Source organism: Merops nubicus, unplaced genomic scaffold (genome assembly GCF_000691845.1).
Source record: "Merops nubicus isolate BGI_N331 unplaced genomic scaffold, ASM69184v1 scaffold37836, whole genome shotgun sequence".
Classification (NCBI taxonomy): Eukaryota; Metazoa; Chordata; class Aves; order Coraciiformes; family Meropidae; genus Merops; species Merops nubicus.
In genome coordinates this window covers 1,771-15,079 of record NW_008613613.1, presented here as the reverse complement: position 1 = coordinate 15,079, position 13,309 = coordinate 1,771, and the positions used below count along the sequence as shown (strand labels likewise).

General features: G+C 47.9%; 1 protein-coding gene across 1 annotated transcript; it reads right to left on the bottom strand.

Annotated features, from left to right (window-relative positions):
• Nucleotides 1-3,524: 3,524 nt before the first annotated feature.
• On the bottom strand, nt 3,525-11,958 carry TTL (tubulin tyrosine ligase; the record flags this gene model as incomplete). The annotated part of the gene is made up of 6 exons (XM_008941960.1): nt 3,525-3,934; nt 5,075-5,218; nt 6,393-6,662; nt 6,755-6,890; nt 9,918-10,150; nt 11,880-11,958. Coding segments are annotated over 6 exons (980 nt in total), but the record flags the coding sequence as incomplete, so codon positions are not given.
• Nucleotides 11,959-13,309: the final 1,351 nt, after the last annotated feature.

Genomic DNA, 13,309 nt, shown 5'->3' with positions numbered 1-13,309 from the left:
TTGCATGTTTTAATGAGGGTTTAGGAGAGATGTGGATAGTCGCCAGAGATCCACGAGCTCAGGCACCCGCCGGCCCACCACGCACATGCTGACGTGAGAGGCTGGGCACACAAACCGCAGCCTGCTGGGCTGCCAGCCTGGCAGCGCCACACGTACCCCACCGTCCTCTGAACACCAGGGGTTCTGAGGGCTGCCACAGTGGACACTGGCTATGAGACACGAACATGAGCCTATGTACGGCACAGTATTGCTCTCCTGGGGGAACGCTGTACATGGAGAACAAGAAATGCTGGAAGCAGAGACATGCAAGCAGTCCTGAAGGGCACTAGTCACAATGAGGCTGGGAAGCCAGGCCCCCCAGATGAAGCAGCTTTTGAGCCTTTTTAAAGACTTCTCTGGTATTTTCCACAGGCTGTAGCCGGCCACTGGCTTTTAGCAGGAGCACAATAGCTGTTGCATGGTAATCATGACTAACCTGGTATGAGAGAAGCCACATGGGAGTTACCTGAAACCCAGACTCCAGCAGAACCAAGACCCTGCTGGAAAACGTAGCCAGACCACCTGGGCCTGAAATCCTTCATGGCTGATGTGAAGGGATACAATTAAGACTAGAGACATTCTGAAATACTGTAGGTGTCTTCTGGAAACCCAGCACCATCCTTTGTGAAAGCTCAAGAAAGAGAGTAAGAGCTTCTCTATTGACCTTTTAGCTGAAATAAGCTAGAAAACATTTATTATTGTGTATTCCTAAAAAAAGAAACAAACAGAAATCTCACAAGGGCTTGTGAGCATCACTTGCAAGGTGTACCCACAGTGGCAATGCTCAGGCCTCAGCCATACACGCATCCTCTACTCAATACTGTAGCTATCATTCTGGGCAAGACCTTAGGCATTGTGCTCTCTGTCCTTTTTTGAAATTTACATCCTGTGCTTTACCTTGGGGAGCACTTTGAGGATAGGTGGTAAATACTCATGAAACCTGCTTTTTTTTTCTAGAGCCTGTTGGTTAGTTCTGAAAAATTCAGCAAACCAGTCAATGATCAAAGCAGTCCCTGAATCACCACAAGCCCAGCTGAAAAGGCAGGGTATGAATAGCTGCACTGCCTGTGGTCATGGCTCTACCATCAAGTCGAAGCCCTGCATTAAGCTGAGCAGCAAAACCAGCCAGCTACTGACATGCCACAACTGCCAAAGTGCAATCTGGGGTGAAAAAGGGGAAGAAAAGGCCTTGGAGTTACACAGAGGCTCCTGAGTCACTGCTCCTCCTGGTGGTACCAGCTGCTTCAGCGGGGGCTGCTTCTTTTGCCTGCACCCAGGAGCCTTTCCTGCCTTACCCCACTGCATCGGCAGGGATCTCATGTTACTGTGCAGTAAGGGGGTTATTTGTTTTTTTAATTTCCCATTTGAGGGGAAAAGAAGGATGGGTCTAGCACCCCAGCACATGAGCACTTCCCATTTCATTATGATGGGGAAAATTGTCTCTTTGCACTCTGCTCTTGTCTGCTCTAAAGCCTCCAAGAGCCAAATGTCTCCATCACATCCTGAGGCAGGGCAATTGCTACTGGATCTTCCCTTTGCTGGGCAAAAAGGTGCAACTTCTAAGCTCACAAGAATTAACATGAAAATGCCAACTGAGATGTGGTGAACTTTGCAAGATGAGTAACAACCATCACACTTACATTCTACCTTGGAGTGTTACCACTATGCTACGCCTGGCCTGCAGTGATATTCTGACACCTATGTGCTATCACAAGGTTAAAAACCTCAGCCTGTCTTTCCTCCACACCCCTCTTCCAGCTTATCACTCAGCTTCCCCCTCATATTCACAGTCCCTCTTTGGAGCACCCATGAGGCCCAAATCCAGAGAGCAGACCTGGCACTTGGGGTCTCGCTGGAAGCGCAGCCACCCAGCAGCACTCGTGGTGCAGGGGAGCAGAGCTGCAGCCTCTTCTCACACAGCTCCTGCTCCCTGCCACCTCTCTGCGTGTACCAGTGCACCCAACATCAGCCACAGCCCCTGCAGGTGTAGATCCACACTGTGCTTCAGGGTGCTGACAACTTCAGAGGTGCTTGTGCAGCAGTTTGGGACGTGCCCTCTCTGTAGTGCTTCCGCGGGGTTTGCTAGGTGCTCTGCCCCCTCCTGGGTTTGAGTGGCCCGTGTGAAACCTGTGCATTCACAGCATGCTGCAACAGATGTCCATCCCAAGACAACACGATCAAAATGCATCGCTCAAAGGAGGCCTGGGCATTTCAGAAAGGTGCCAGGGTTGTCTTCTGGCCTGGAGACATCTGAAATCTCCCTCACAAGCAGAGATGGGTATGCCAAAGCACCAGGATCTTCTGAGGAAGACAGAAATCCCACTGTTTGATTCACTTCCCATTACGCACAGGCAGCCAAAAGCTTGTAACCTCCACCATCTCTTGTTTGGTTTTGGTAACAGGAACCACTTTAATTTGGAGTCAACCATCTCTTCCTGCCAGAGACAGCAGAACACAGCCCAAACACCTACCCCAAAGCTTGCTGCTATTACAAGTACCACTGCACTCTGCAGAGAGCTCTGTCTTAGGAGGGATGTGCTGGGCTCAGGCTGAAATTCAGATACACTTCACAGGCTGGGCAATATGCCAGGGCTTTAGGTTATACTCACAGCAGATGTTTGCTCTGAAATTCAGGGACCTCAAGGAATTTAAACACTCCCACTCTCCCCCAAAACCTGTCTTCTGAGATGTATGGCAAACCTATACACAAGGAATCTCTCTCCTCGTTTATAAAACCTCACCTACCTTCCCCCAGGGCTGGGATCAAACTGTGGACTGTGCTCAGGGCAGAAAATTGCACTATTTGTCAAATGGAGGAGAATAAAATTGGCTGGATCAAACAGGATATGAATAATTTGGGTTGAAAGGTTTGGATGAAGGTGAAAGCTGAGAAGAGTCTAAATTCACTGCAGTGTCTCAGAAGAAACTGAGGTTGTGTTTCTGCTATTTGAAATACTCTTAGCATAACAGTGATGCTAGCAATCCCACAGCCTGCCAGAGAGCCCTGAGGGGGACCTCTCTACCTCTTTTAAATAGAATCCAACTGCATCAGACTGGGATGGACCCCGATTCAAATTTCATTAGGAAATGGATAGCTATAAATAAACAGAATTGCCTTCCTTGCTTGGATTAATTCACTGCCTGCCTGCAGTTCAGCACCCTTTTGCCAGCCGCTGCCTGGGTGTTCAGCCAAACAGCTTGGAAAATGACCTAAGGAAACTGAAATCTCCGTGTTCCTGGTTTTAGGCATCCTGTGATGCCAGAGAACTTACTCCTTTCTATGTAACAGAGCAGGAACAAAGGAAAGGAGTCACCTATTCGGAGCTGAGCTAAGGCACTAATGATGCAGTAGGTGAGGAAAGAAACACAACAGGAGGACAACTTCCCAGCCACGACGTCCCAGAAGAACATCGTACTCTTCACTCAGTTCCCTTAAATATCCCAGTGTTATCTCTATAGAAAAGGAGGAGCTAATACAATATTATAGTATCCCTGTTGGGGTTTCATTTTAAGGTTATTTTGTTGTTCTCCCAGAGAGAGAGAGATCAGGTATCAAAGTCACAGGAGCTGTTTCTAAAGTGGATTTTGGTGAATGCAGACAGAGCTGTCTGAGCAGCTCTGTGTGGATGCCTGCTTTGTTGTTTTCCCCCTTGATTTTCCAGGAAAGAAGAAGCCTGTCTCTATCACTTTTTGGCATGATACCGATAAGCCGCTGAGCTGTGCTGACCCAGTGGGTGCAGTCTCTCCCTGTGCACAGCAGAGGCTTTCCTGTCCTCATCACAGCTTGATGAAGATCGATGATGGCTGGCTCATCTTTGGCCCAGTGTCGTTCAGGGGGAAAATGCTAGAGATGGCTACATCCACAATTCCTTGGCAGAGCTCTGCATACAGCTTCCTAAGAGATGAGAGAGAGAGAGAGACAGTCAGAGCCCAGGCAGGAGAAACCAGCAGGCCCCATCAATTTTTACACAGACATGCATTTTTCCAGCAGGACCTAGAAGATCCTACTCCTGTTACAGGTAGCTCCAGGGTGGCAAACAGGAGGAGGGTGGCATCTCTTCCATCTCCTCCCTGCCTATCCCAGCAACCATTTTCTTTTTCATTCCCAGTATTGGTCTCTGCCAGATGAGACCAAACACTATTATCTAAATTTGCTGTCAGAACAGGCTCCTGCTCATCTCACAAGGAGACACGAGGCAGTATTGCACCACGGTGCACAAGGTAAACAGGGCATCCTGGATACAAAAATCTCCCTGAGCTCTAGCTCTGAGAAGGCCACTGAACAGGCTGTCTGGTAGGTTTGACTTGTATTTTTTTGCCTACTGTTAGTGATGATCTAATCTAATTTAATCTATATATGATCTAATAAAATTCTAATTTAGTGATGTACAGCCTGTTCTGCTGGGCTCGTGTATGATACAGATGCCCATTTAGCAAAGATTTCTAGTCACCCGCCGTTGTCTCAGTCACATAATACAGCACTGCCTGCTGTGCCCATGCAGAGATGCTCATTGCCACGGCTGTTCCAGCCTTCCCCTGGCTGCTGGAGGCTTTGATCTGGTGTCCACAGCATCCACAGTGTGCTCTGGAGTCCTACTCCCTACAAATTCAGTCACTTGCTCCCAGCTGCTGCCCTTAATGCTCCTAATTTATCATCTGTTCAGGTAAAGTCCAGCCACCAAGAGAGACTGAGAAACCACCTGACCCCCAAAGCATTAACTCTGCAATGTTACTTTAATCCAATAATCAATATAAATTATCCAAATTACATTCAAACCCATTTGTCCAAAATCTGAGGTTAGTGTCCCACCTCACAACATGGGAAAGAAGCTGGGGGATACCAACCACAGAGACAAGAGAAATTAATGTAAATCAGCTGGCACTTAGAGCAGTGTCTGATAGGGGTTAGCCTGGAAAATTCTCCTGCCGTTTACCTTCTTCTACCTTTTTCACTTCAGCTGGAACACAGCCAATGTTTTGGGTGAGACACATGAATGGTGGCATCACAAGGGTATTACAGAAACTGATTACTCACTGGGCACATGCTGGGGCCCCATTGACTTCTATCAGCCACACTTTGAGCTCCTCATCCACCATGAAGTCAAATCCAAAGAGCTGGAAGCTCTGGTAGTGAAGATGCTTTGTGCTGATTGCAGGCTCTATACACATAAGGCAGCTTCTGTGAAAGAAAAAACAGAAGCCCAAGATTAAAAGCCCTGCAGACACAACTGCTGCACTGCAGCTTCTGAGGGCATGTGCCCTCTGTTAAGTGGAAGGGTCCCCTATTGCCCTGGGACTGCCCCAAATTACAAGCTATATCCAACACACATCACAATAAACAGGCGCCTGCAAGTGAACTCGTGCAACTACCAAAACATGGGGACACTCCTGAGTTAACACCAAAAGTGCTGGAGAGCAGCATCCTCCCTCATTGCTGGATTAGGCAAGTGGAAAAACGTGATGTGCACTGCAGACACAACTGCTGCACTGCAGCTTCTGAGGGCATGTGCCCTCTGCTAAGTGGAAGGGTCCCCTATTGCCCTGGGACTGCCCCAAATTACAAGCTATATCCAACACACATCACAATAAAAACGCCCCTGCAAGTGAACTCATGCAACCACCAAAACATGTGGGGACACTCCTGAGTTAACACCAGAAGTGCTGGAGAGCAGCATCCTCCCTTATTGCTGGATTAGGCAAGTGGAAAAACATGATGTGCAATTAGAGCCTGGAGTAGAAGGCAGAGCCACAAAGAGCTGCACCAAGTCCCCAGGGAACTGCCACGGAGACTGTATTTGCCTTCAAGTCCCTTAAAGATTGTGTCAGGTCTTTTTGGTGCAAGTCACAGCAGTGGAGTATTTGCAAAGTAAATTCTGCTATGAAGGATCACTTTGTCAAGATCTGGATTCTTTGTGAGCTCCAAGATCTCTCTCCAGGCGCTTTCTGTGCCCAGTAGGCAGCTGGCTCTACGTGGCTTGAGTGAGATGATCTATGCCAATGAGATGTGCTGCTGACTGCTGATGGTGGGGGAAGCAGTGAGATCCTGCAGACTTGAGTTCAGCTTCATTTCCCCTCTTAAACCTTTTTTAACCTCAACGTATCCCAGACCATGTTCTTTGACCTATGCTCTTCCCTTATCAAGCAGTTTCACTCCATCCTCCTCCAGCCACAGCTGGCAAAATGCACACCCCCGAGAGAACAGCACCTATGGAGGTCCCTTATCATTGTGCAATGACATTGGGGTGTTTATGGCTTTATGTTAAATTTATGCACCTGAAACCCTTCTCTTATTGGTCTGTCTGCTTCCCCATCTGTCCCCTTACATGGTCCCTATGCAACAGGCAGCTGGCTACCTTATTATGTGTTTGATTTGCAGTAAGATGCTATTCTCAAGCGTTGTGTTCAGGGCATCCATCAGATACTGGTTGAACTCCTCGAAGAACATTTCATTCCCTTCCTCATAGCGCCCGTAGTTTTTGGAATATTCCTTCTGAATGCAGTGATTGGTCAAGTGGCAGGTTTTGTCCTGGAAATTAGCACTGTTATACGGTTCGGAAGAGGTCCGCAGGACACCCTCTCTGTAGAGGTAGATATTATATTGGTGATCCACAAGAACCCAGCTCCTGGTGGGCGAGAGAACAAACTCTAGTCTCAGCATCTTAAGAAGCAGCAGCATGCCAATGAAAACCAGTGCTACAGGAGCAGAACACGTTACCTGATATCAAACTTGCGATGCCCTGGCTCTAGCAGCAGAGGCTTCTCCAGGTATTTCTGAATCACGTGCACTTGTCCCTGCTCATCGATGAAGTCCAGGAGCTCTGTAGCCTCTGAAGAAATCAGGATTCCTTCTCCTGCCACAGAGAGATGAAGACAAAATTAGGTAGAGGATCCTCATATCTTTGCTGGAGCCTTTTCAGGGCCCAAGCAGACCGTGGTTCATTTGCCCAAAACCCACATAACATGCAAGAACTCGCCAGGGCTGGCTAGTGATGTCAGGCTGGCTCAGCATCAGGCAGTGAATCTGTGGAGGGATCCCCATCACCATGCCACAGGGCATTTGGCTCCCCAGTATCTGGAGCTAACGAACATGGGAATCGAGGCTACCTGGATGGCATGGCCTGCCCAGGGCTGGCCTAGCTGGGTGTGAGGGGATGCGCTGCAGACAGGGACCTTGGCAGGCACCAAGGCAGCTGCTTGGTTTGGGGGAGTTTGTTTCCCCTTCCAGTTTTTTTTTTTTTTTTCTAGCTGGGCTTCGTAAGGGGTGGGAGGGGGTGGCGTTTATTCTATCCTGTTTTCCAGCAGTTTGGACAACAGGGATTTTGGCAGTTTGTGAGTTGTTTTTTTTAAATACTCCTTCATTTAAGGAAGGAGTTTTGTGGTTTTTTTTTTTATCCTAGACTGAGACTTTCTCCCCCTGCTTGGCTTCTCTGTCTGCAAGAGGCAGTCACAGTGCTGCCCTGCTCACCAAGTTAATTTAAGGTACTATTAAAATCATTGCTGAATTAGGAAAAGAACTACTTCAAAATATTCATCCATGTAGTTGTCATTTTCCCTTGCTGTGGAAGCTCTTCATTAAAGAAATTAGATGTGCCTTTTAAATACTGCCACATTTTGGCTGAAGACATCACTGCTCATTTCTTGCAGATTTGAAATCACTGATGCAGAAAAGCGAAAACAGGAAGGATAAACCAGCTCATGTAGAACTACCCAACGCTTTTCTGGTACTATGTACAGTCTTCAGGCATTTAGATAACTTTTTGGACTAAAACTGATGACTTAGTCTTAATGTTGTGCTGAGTGTTTTGGAGGAAATGCTGAGTGAAAAGAAAGAAACACTCTTCAGGGGGCCATCAGGAGAAGAACACAGGTCTGGAGCACAGGCAGGGTTTGACAGGATCATCCTCTGGAAAATGCTCCTAGCTGTGACTTCTTAACATCAGTCTTGACACTGCCCCGCAGGTACTCTCATTGCTCCATGCTTTGCCTAAATGTGAGTCAAATCTATCCTAAGCCACTCTAGTGTCCTCCACCAAAAGGAAGTCCTTTCAGCAATGTAGCTTTTTCACCCATGTTTATGCAGGGGGCAAGATATTTAGTCCCCAGATCACAGCAGAGGCAGGTAGAACTGGTACAACCAACTGCATTGGCACAACCAGAGGTGGGGAGGAAGGGGGAGGAGAGGGGGAATATCTCTGTAAGCCAAAACAGCCCCTCCAGGGGGAAGATCAGCAGGCACCCATTCTGCACTGGATAGATGGTGAATCAAAAGGGGGGGTCAGCTTAACTGCCCACCTCATCAGCAACCCAGTGAGGCAGCAGAGCAGCTTATGTGGGGCACACATCCCTTCTTTCAAAGAAAGCATCAAAACCTCTAGCCACAGTTAAAAAATCTCTCAAATTTTAAGTGAGGATATCTTGATCCTTTAATTTTCCTTCTACTGATGGACAACTAAGATTCCACTAGACCTGTACCAAGTCAGGGGCTGTGCCTGAGGTTGATCTGCCTTGGCAATTAATGTTGACAAGCTTTCTTCTTCACCAGAAACAATCCCATGACATTTAAAACTTTCCTCTAGAACATTAACATGAGGCTCTGCTTTCCACTTTAATTCCCAGCTTGAGTTCTGCAGCACACTGATGAATATGAAAAGTTACTCTGCTTTAATGCAGAAAAGACAGAATCACACTTCAAGTATGTGGAGAGTTTAGACCTCCCCATCCTGCAGTGAACAACAGCAACAGCTATTTAAATTGCCCAGACTGTTTTTTTGACAGTTATACTATACAGAAACACATTCCCTCACTGACATAACAAAAGAACTCATCTCCCTTTCCTCCTTGAAGAAAATAATCATACTCTTCTGATGCTTCCCAGTAACACAGCTAAGAAATCCAGCACGACGGACAGTTTTGTCATGCAGCCTCCCTGCTGCTACCTCTGGCCTTCACATTCACTGGAGAATTTTCTAAGATTGCATCAAAAGCAACTCTGCAAATATCAGTAACACGCATGGGCTTGTTCCCTTTAAAAAGACCAGGTCCTGCCTCAAGCTGGGCTCTGGAGCATGAGGTCTGCACACCTGGCAAGGTAATTTTTCATAAAGACATTCTGCTAACATGCTCATGATACTGCTGCGACCAACAGCACAATTACCAAGGCATTCCATCCATAGCTGTTTCTAGCTGCCTCCTCTAATAGCTCATTAATTCTGTAGAGCAAGCAATGCAAAGACCTTGGAACAACCAAGGACACATTTTCACTTAGGTATCTATTGCCTGATTCAAATTCAAGGGACCTACAGGCACTGTACTGCTCGTCTTGCTGCAGTACCCTCCTCGAGGCCTGGGTGCCATTTCAATGCACTGAGCTCAGCCAGTCTCTCACTGTGACCATTGGTAGGCCACTGGCACCAGGCATCTAGGTTCAGTCCAAAGACAGGCAGTGGTGGAACAAGCTGCAGCATGTAGAACTAGGCTCCTTCCCCTTGAAGGCTGCTGTCCTGCCTGCTGCCCTCCTTCCCATATCCTGTTCTGCTCCTTATCTCCTGCCCTCACATTTCCCTCGCCTGCTGGTCCCTGCTGCCTTCTCCCTGCAGCCAACTCCCCCATATTTCAAGGTGCACTTGTAGAAAAGTGGAGGTCCTTTCACTGCCATCCATGTCCTAGGCAGCATGTACATGTTAGAATGCTTGTCAGGAGCCCCATGCCATGAAGCAGACGAAGGTGAACATTGTGCTGGCTTGACTGGCACGGAGTTGGTAGGCAAAGCCCTTCATAGACAGGCTAGACATCAGCTGGGCTCAGCCCAACCTCAGGACTCTACCGATCAAGTAAAGAGTAAGGGGTAACAAGGCAGCTCATTTGGCTGGAGGATGAACCTTTGGCACCAGCTGAGGACTTGGCGATCCACACGTTGCCTTCGTTGCCTTCCCGCCGCCTGTTGTAAGCTGCCAAGAAGACCTCCCGCTCGTCTGTCCTCGTGTTGTTTATCAGGTGGCGAATTCCGTTCTGGGCCGGGGCCACAGGGGTCTTCAGGTTCGTTGGGTAGATCACATACGACTCGGGAAACCACGTGCAGGACTCCGCTAGTTCAGGGCTTGTCTTGATTAGCCTGGGTGGAGAGAGACGGGCTGTTAACCTCCAGAGTGTCCCCACCTGCATGGACATCAGTTGGTAAGTAAATATCATCAGTAATAGGCTCTTCCAGTTGGTCATGAATAGCACCTTATGGATAGCCTGTGCTAAATTATTGTATTTTCTTTAGACCCAAGAAATTAGGGTTTTCCTGAAGATATCACAGCAACTCCAACCTGCAGCCAAGCACTGCTCTTTGAACCAGACCTGCACGCTTTCATTTTGTAGATACTATGGATATCAGGAAACACTCAGCAGAGAAGTTTCCAACTAGAGCTTGTGGTGCACACCTTGTATCATTTCTGCACAAGGGAACTGAGGAGATTTGCTAACACAGAATGGGGCAGGAAGGGTGCTGTGATCACAACAGGCAAAAGGGAAGGTAGAGCAATAATAGTCTTTGTGCTGACACTTAGCTCTTGATCCCATCCCCACTGAGATCTGTTCAGGTGTCTCAGCTGTGGATGAAGAGCACTAGGATGGCACTGAGAGCAGGGACACAGCTACATGTTTTGTGTCTCAGTGTCTGGAATTCCCCTTGCATCATGCAGTCTCCAATCTCCTTGGCACATCCTTCCTACCAGTAAAGTTAAGAGATGCCAGCAAACTCCTGTTAGCTGAGCCCAGGCTGCTTTCTTTCAGAGTCACGGGAGCTGCCTGCCTCTGAACGCTCACTCCGTACTTTGCTCAAGGCCAAAAGCAGATCTCATGACTGGTGACTGCTCTCTCTGTGCATTTGTGCCTCTCTGTTGAGATGGCAGTCAGTCAGGGACACCCCTGGAGCCCTGCAGAATGTCATTTGTGGTCCCTTTGAGTTCATAAGTAGCTTGATGCATGGTTGACCCCACAGTTACAAAGGTCAACCAAGCTTCAGGAGGAAAAAAAAAAACAGGAATGGAAGCACTTTCAGCACTGCCTGTAGGCCATGTGCCTCAGAAAAATCCAGCTGGGGAGCACTGTGAATGCTTGCTTAAAGACTGCTAGCTCCTGCCAAACACCACCACCACTGAGAAGAAAGCAGTCAGGACCAGGTTCTTCATGGGGAAGGAGAGGCCTCGCATCTCCACACGCAGCCTGCAGGACTGCATCAGCAAGAGGCAGCACAGACACTGATGTGGAATCAAATGCTCAGAGAAGGCCAAGAGCTCTGAACTAAAAATGCCCTAATAGCTGCAGAGTTTGCACAGGGACAAGGGTTATCTTCAATGAGAGCTCATCTGCTTTTCCCCAGGAGACCCTGGCATGGCTTGTCATGCAGAAATAACCTTCAGAGCTCTTCCTGGAGATGTCTCCAAGCATTTGTTTGACCAACAAATCTGATTAGCTAAAGGCTTATTAGTGTCTCATCTCTGTTTGAAACAAATAAGGAGTAGATTTTAGTTGAATGCCTGAGGAGAGCAGATATGTTCTGTTTTTTGGTTTTTTTTTTTCCCTTGTGATTTGGCTCTAATCTAATTCAATACACTCCACAGTTTCAAGTGGATGCAAGTCAGTGGAAATGGCATTTCCCCCGAAGTTACAAAGAGGTCTTTGTGCACACAGACAGCTCCAGAGAGCAGCACAGGAGTGTGAAGACAGCACATGATGCTAGGACACCCCCAGGGCAGCTGTTCTGTGAAATACCCTCTGAACAAGTCCAACACTGTACAATGGTTAGAAGAAACACTCCTGCCAATCCCACATAACATTTGGAGTGACTTCCTTACTTCACCAGAGATGCTTTGCGGCACAGCTTGTCTGCTCCCCTGTAGTAATTCACCAGCTGCACAAGTCCAGGTTCATGGCCTAAAATGGGGAAACAAAGAGGTCAGACAATCTTTACTTACTCAACTAGTGAAGGAAAAAACATCTGCTTGGTCCAAAGGACCTGTGCAGTAGGGAAGGGGAAAGAGGCTGCTTCCTCGCCCTGCACCACAGAACCAGGCTCTAGGCTGGTACTGGCTCCTGTGGTTTCTTTCTTTTCCTTAGGAAACCCCATGCATTCACCCAAGTCTGTTTTGAAACTGACCCTTCCATCTTCCCAAGGAAAATAATCCTTTCCTAATTCACACTGGGAACTGGCAGCGCCACCCAAAAACATTCTCCATTTGCTGGTGGCAGTTTTCATAAGCAAGGATTTCACTTACTCTTAAATGCAGTAGGAGGATGCAAGGAAGCACACCGTGATATAAACACCACTGCTTAGGAAAGGGCCTTGTTTCTTTGTCACGTACAGCAGGATTCCCTGTTGGAACTGACAGCACAAAGCACTGGGAAACATTTGGAGTCTTGCTTCCCTCTGGCAGTTTGCAGTAAGCCCTCTCGGATAGCTGGGGTAGCAGGGGACCTATGGTGGAGGAGTCTCTGTTCCAACCTCTTGTTCAGTCAAAGTCTGAGTAGTGCCAGTGTTGAAGATCCTACTGCTTCTACAGGTCCTTGGTCCAGTCCTTGACTGCCACCCTGTGTCCCCCTGACTGTCCTGATGGCCCCTGCTGGAGTCATTCCTGAGTGCCTATGCCTTTCTTGTTCTGCAAAGTCCCAAACTGGTCCTAGCACTCAGTTGTGGCCTTGCAAATGCCAGACACGGTGTCAAACAGATGGGTACCTCCTTACCAATACTTGACTTCACACCACAGCCTGCCTGCCTTCACCTCACTCTACACGAACCCTCGTGCTCAGCTGGAAGGTCTCTCAGGGGACAGGATGGCAGCAGTTGCCCGAAGGGTACTGCAGATCTGGGCAACACCACACAGCCTCTCCCACCCAACCAGTGCAGTCAAAGATGGCCGTGCAAGAGGCGAGTGATGTCTGGGGCAACACCTGGTCACCAGTGACAACTGACAAGAGCATCAACAAGGAAAACATGAAGGAAAACTGCTCTGGTTTGAAATGACCTGGGATCAGGGGGATCCTCCAAACACAGCAGTTACTTCCTTCATCTTCTCTTAAAAAAAAATACTTGTGGGAGTGCATCCTGACAGAGGATTCAGAGTTTTAGCTATCCTCCTTGTTGCTTACCTAGGAAAAAAAGGCCTGGAGCGAACATGACCTTAAAGATCAGGCAGCTGCAAGATCACAGAGAGAAAAAAATCTATTTCAACTCCAAAGTCATGGCCCTGACCTGGGTCACTATTTTATTCACAAATCTTTAAATACA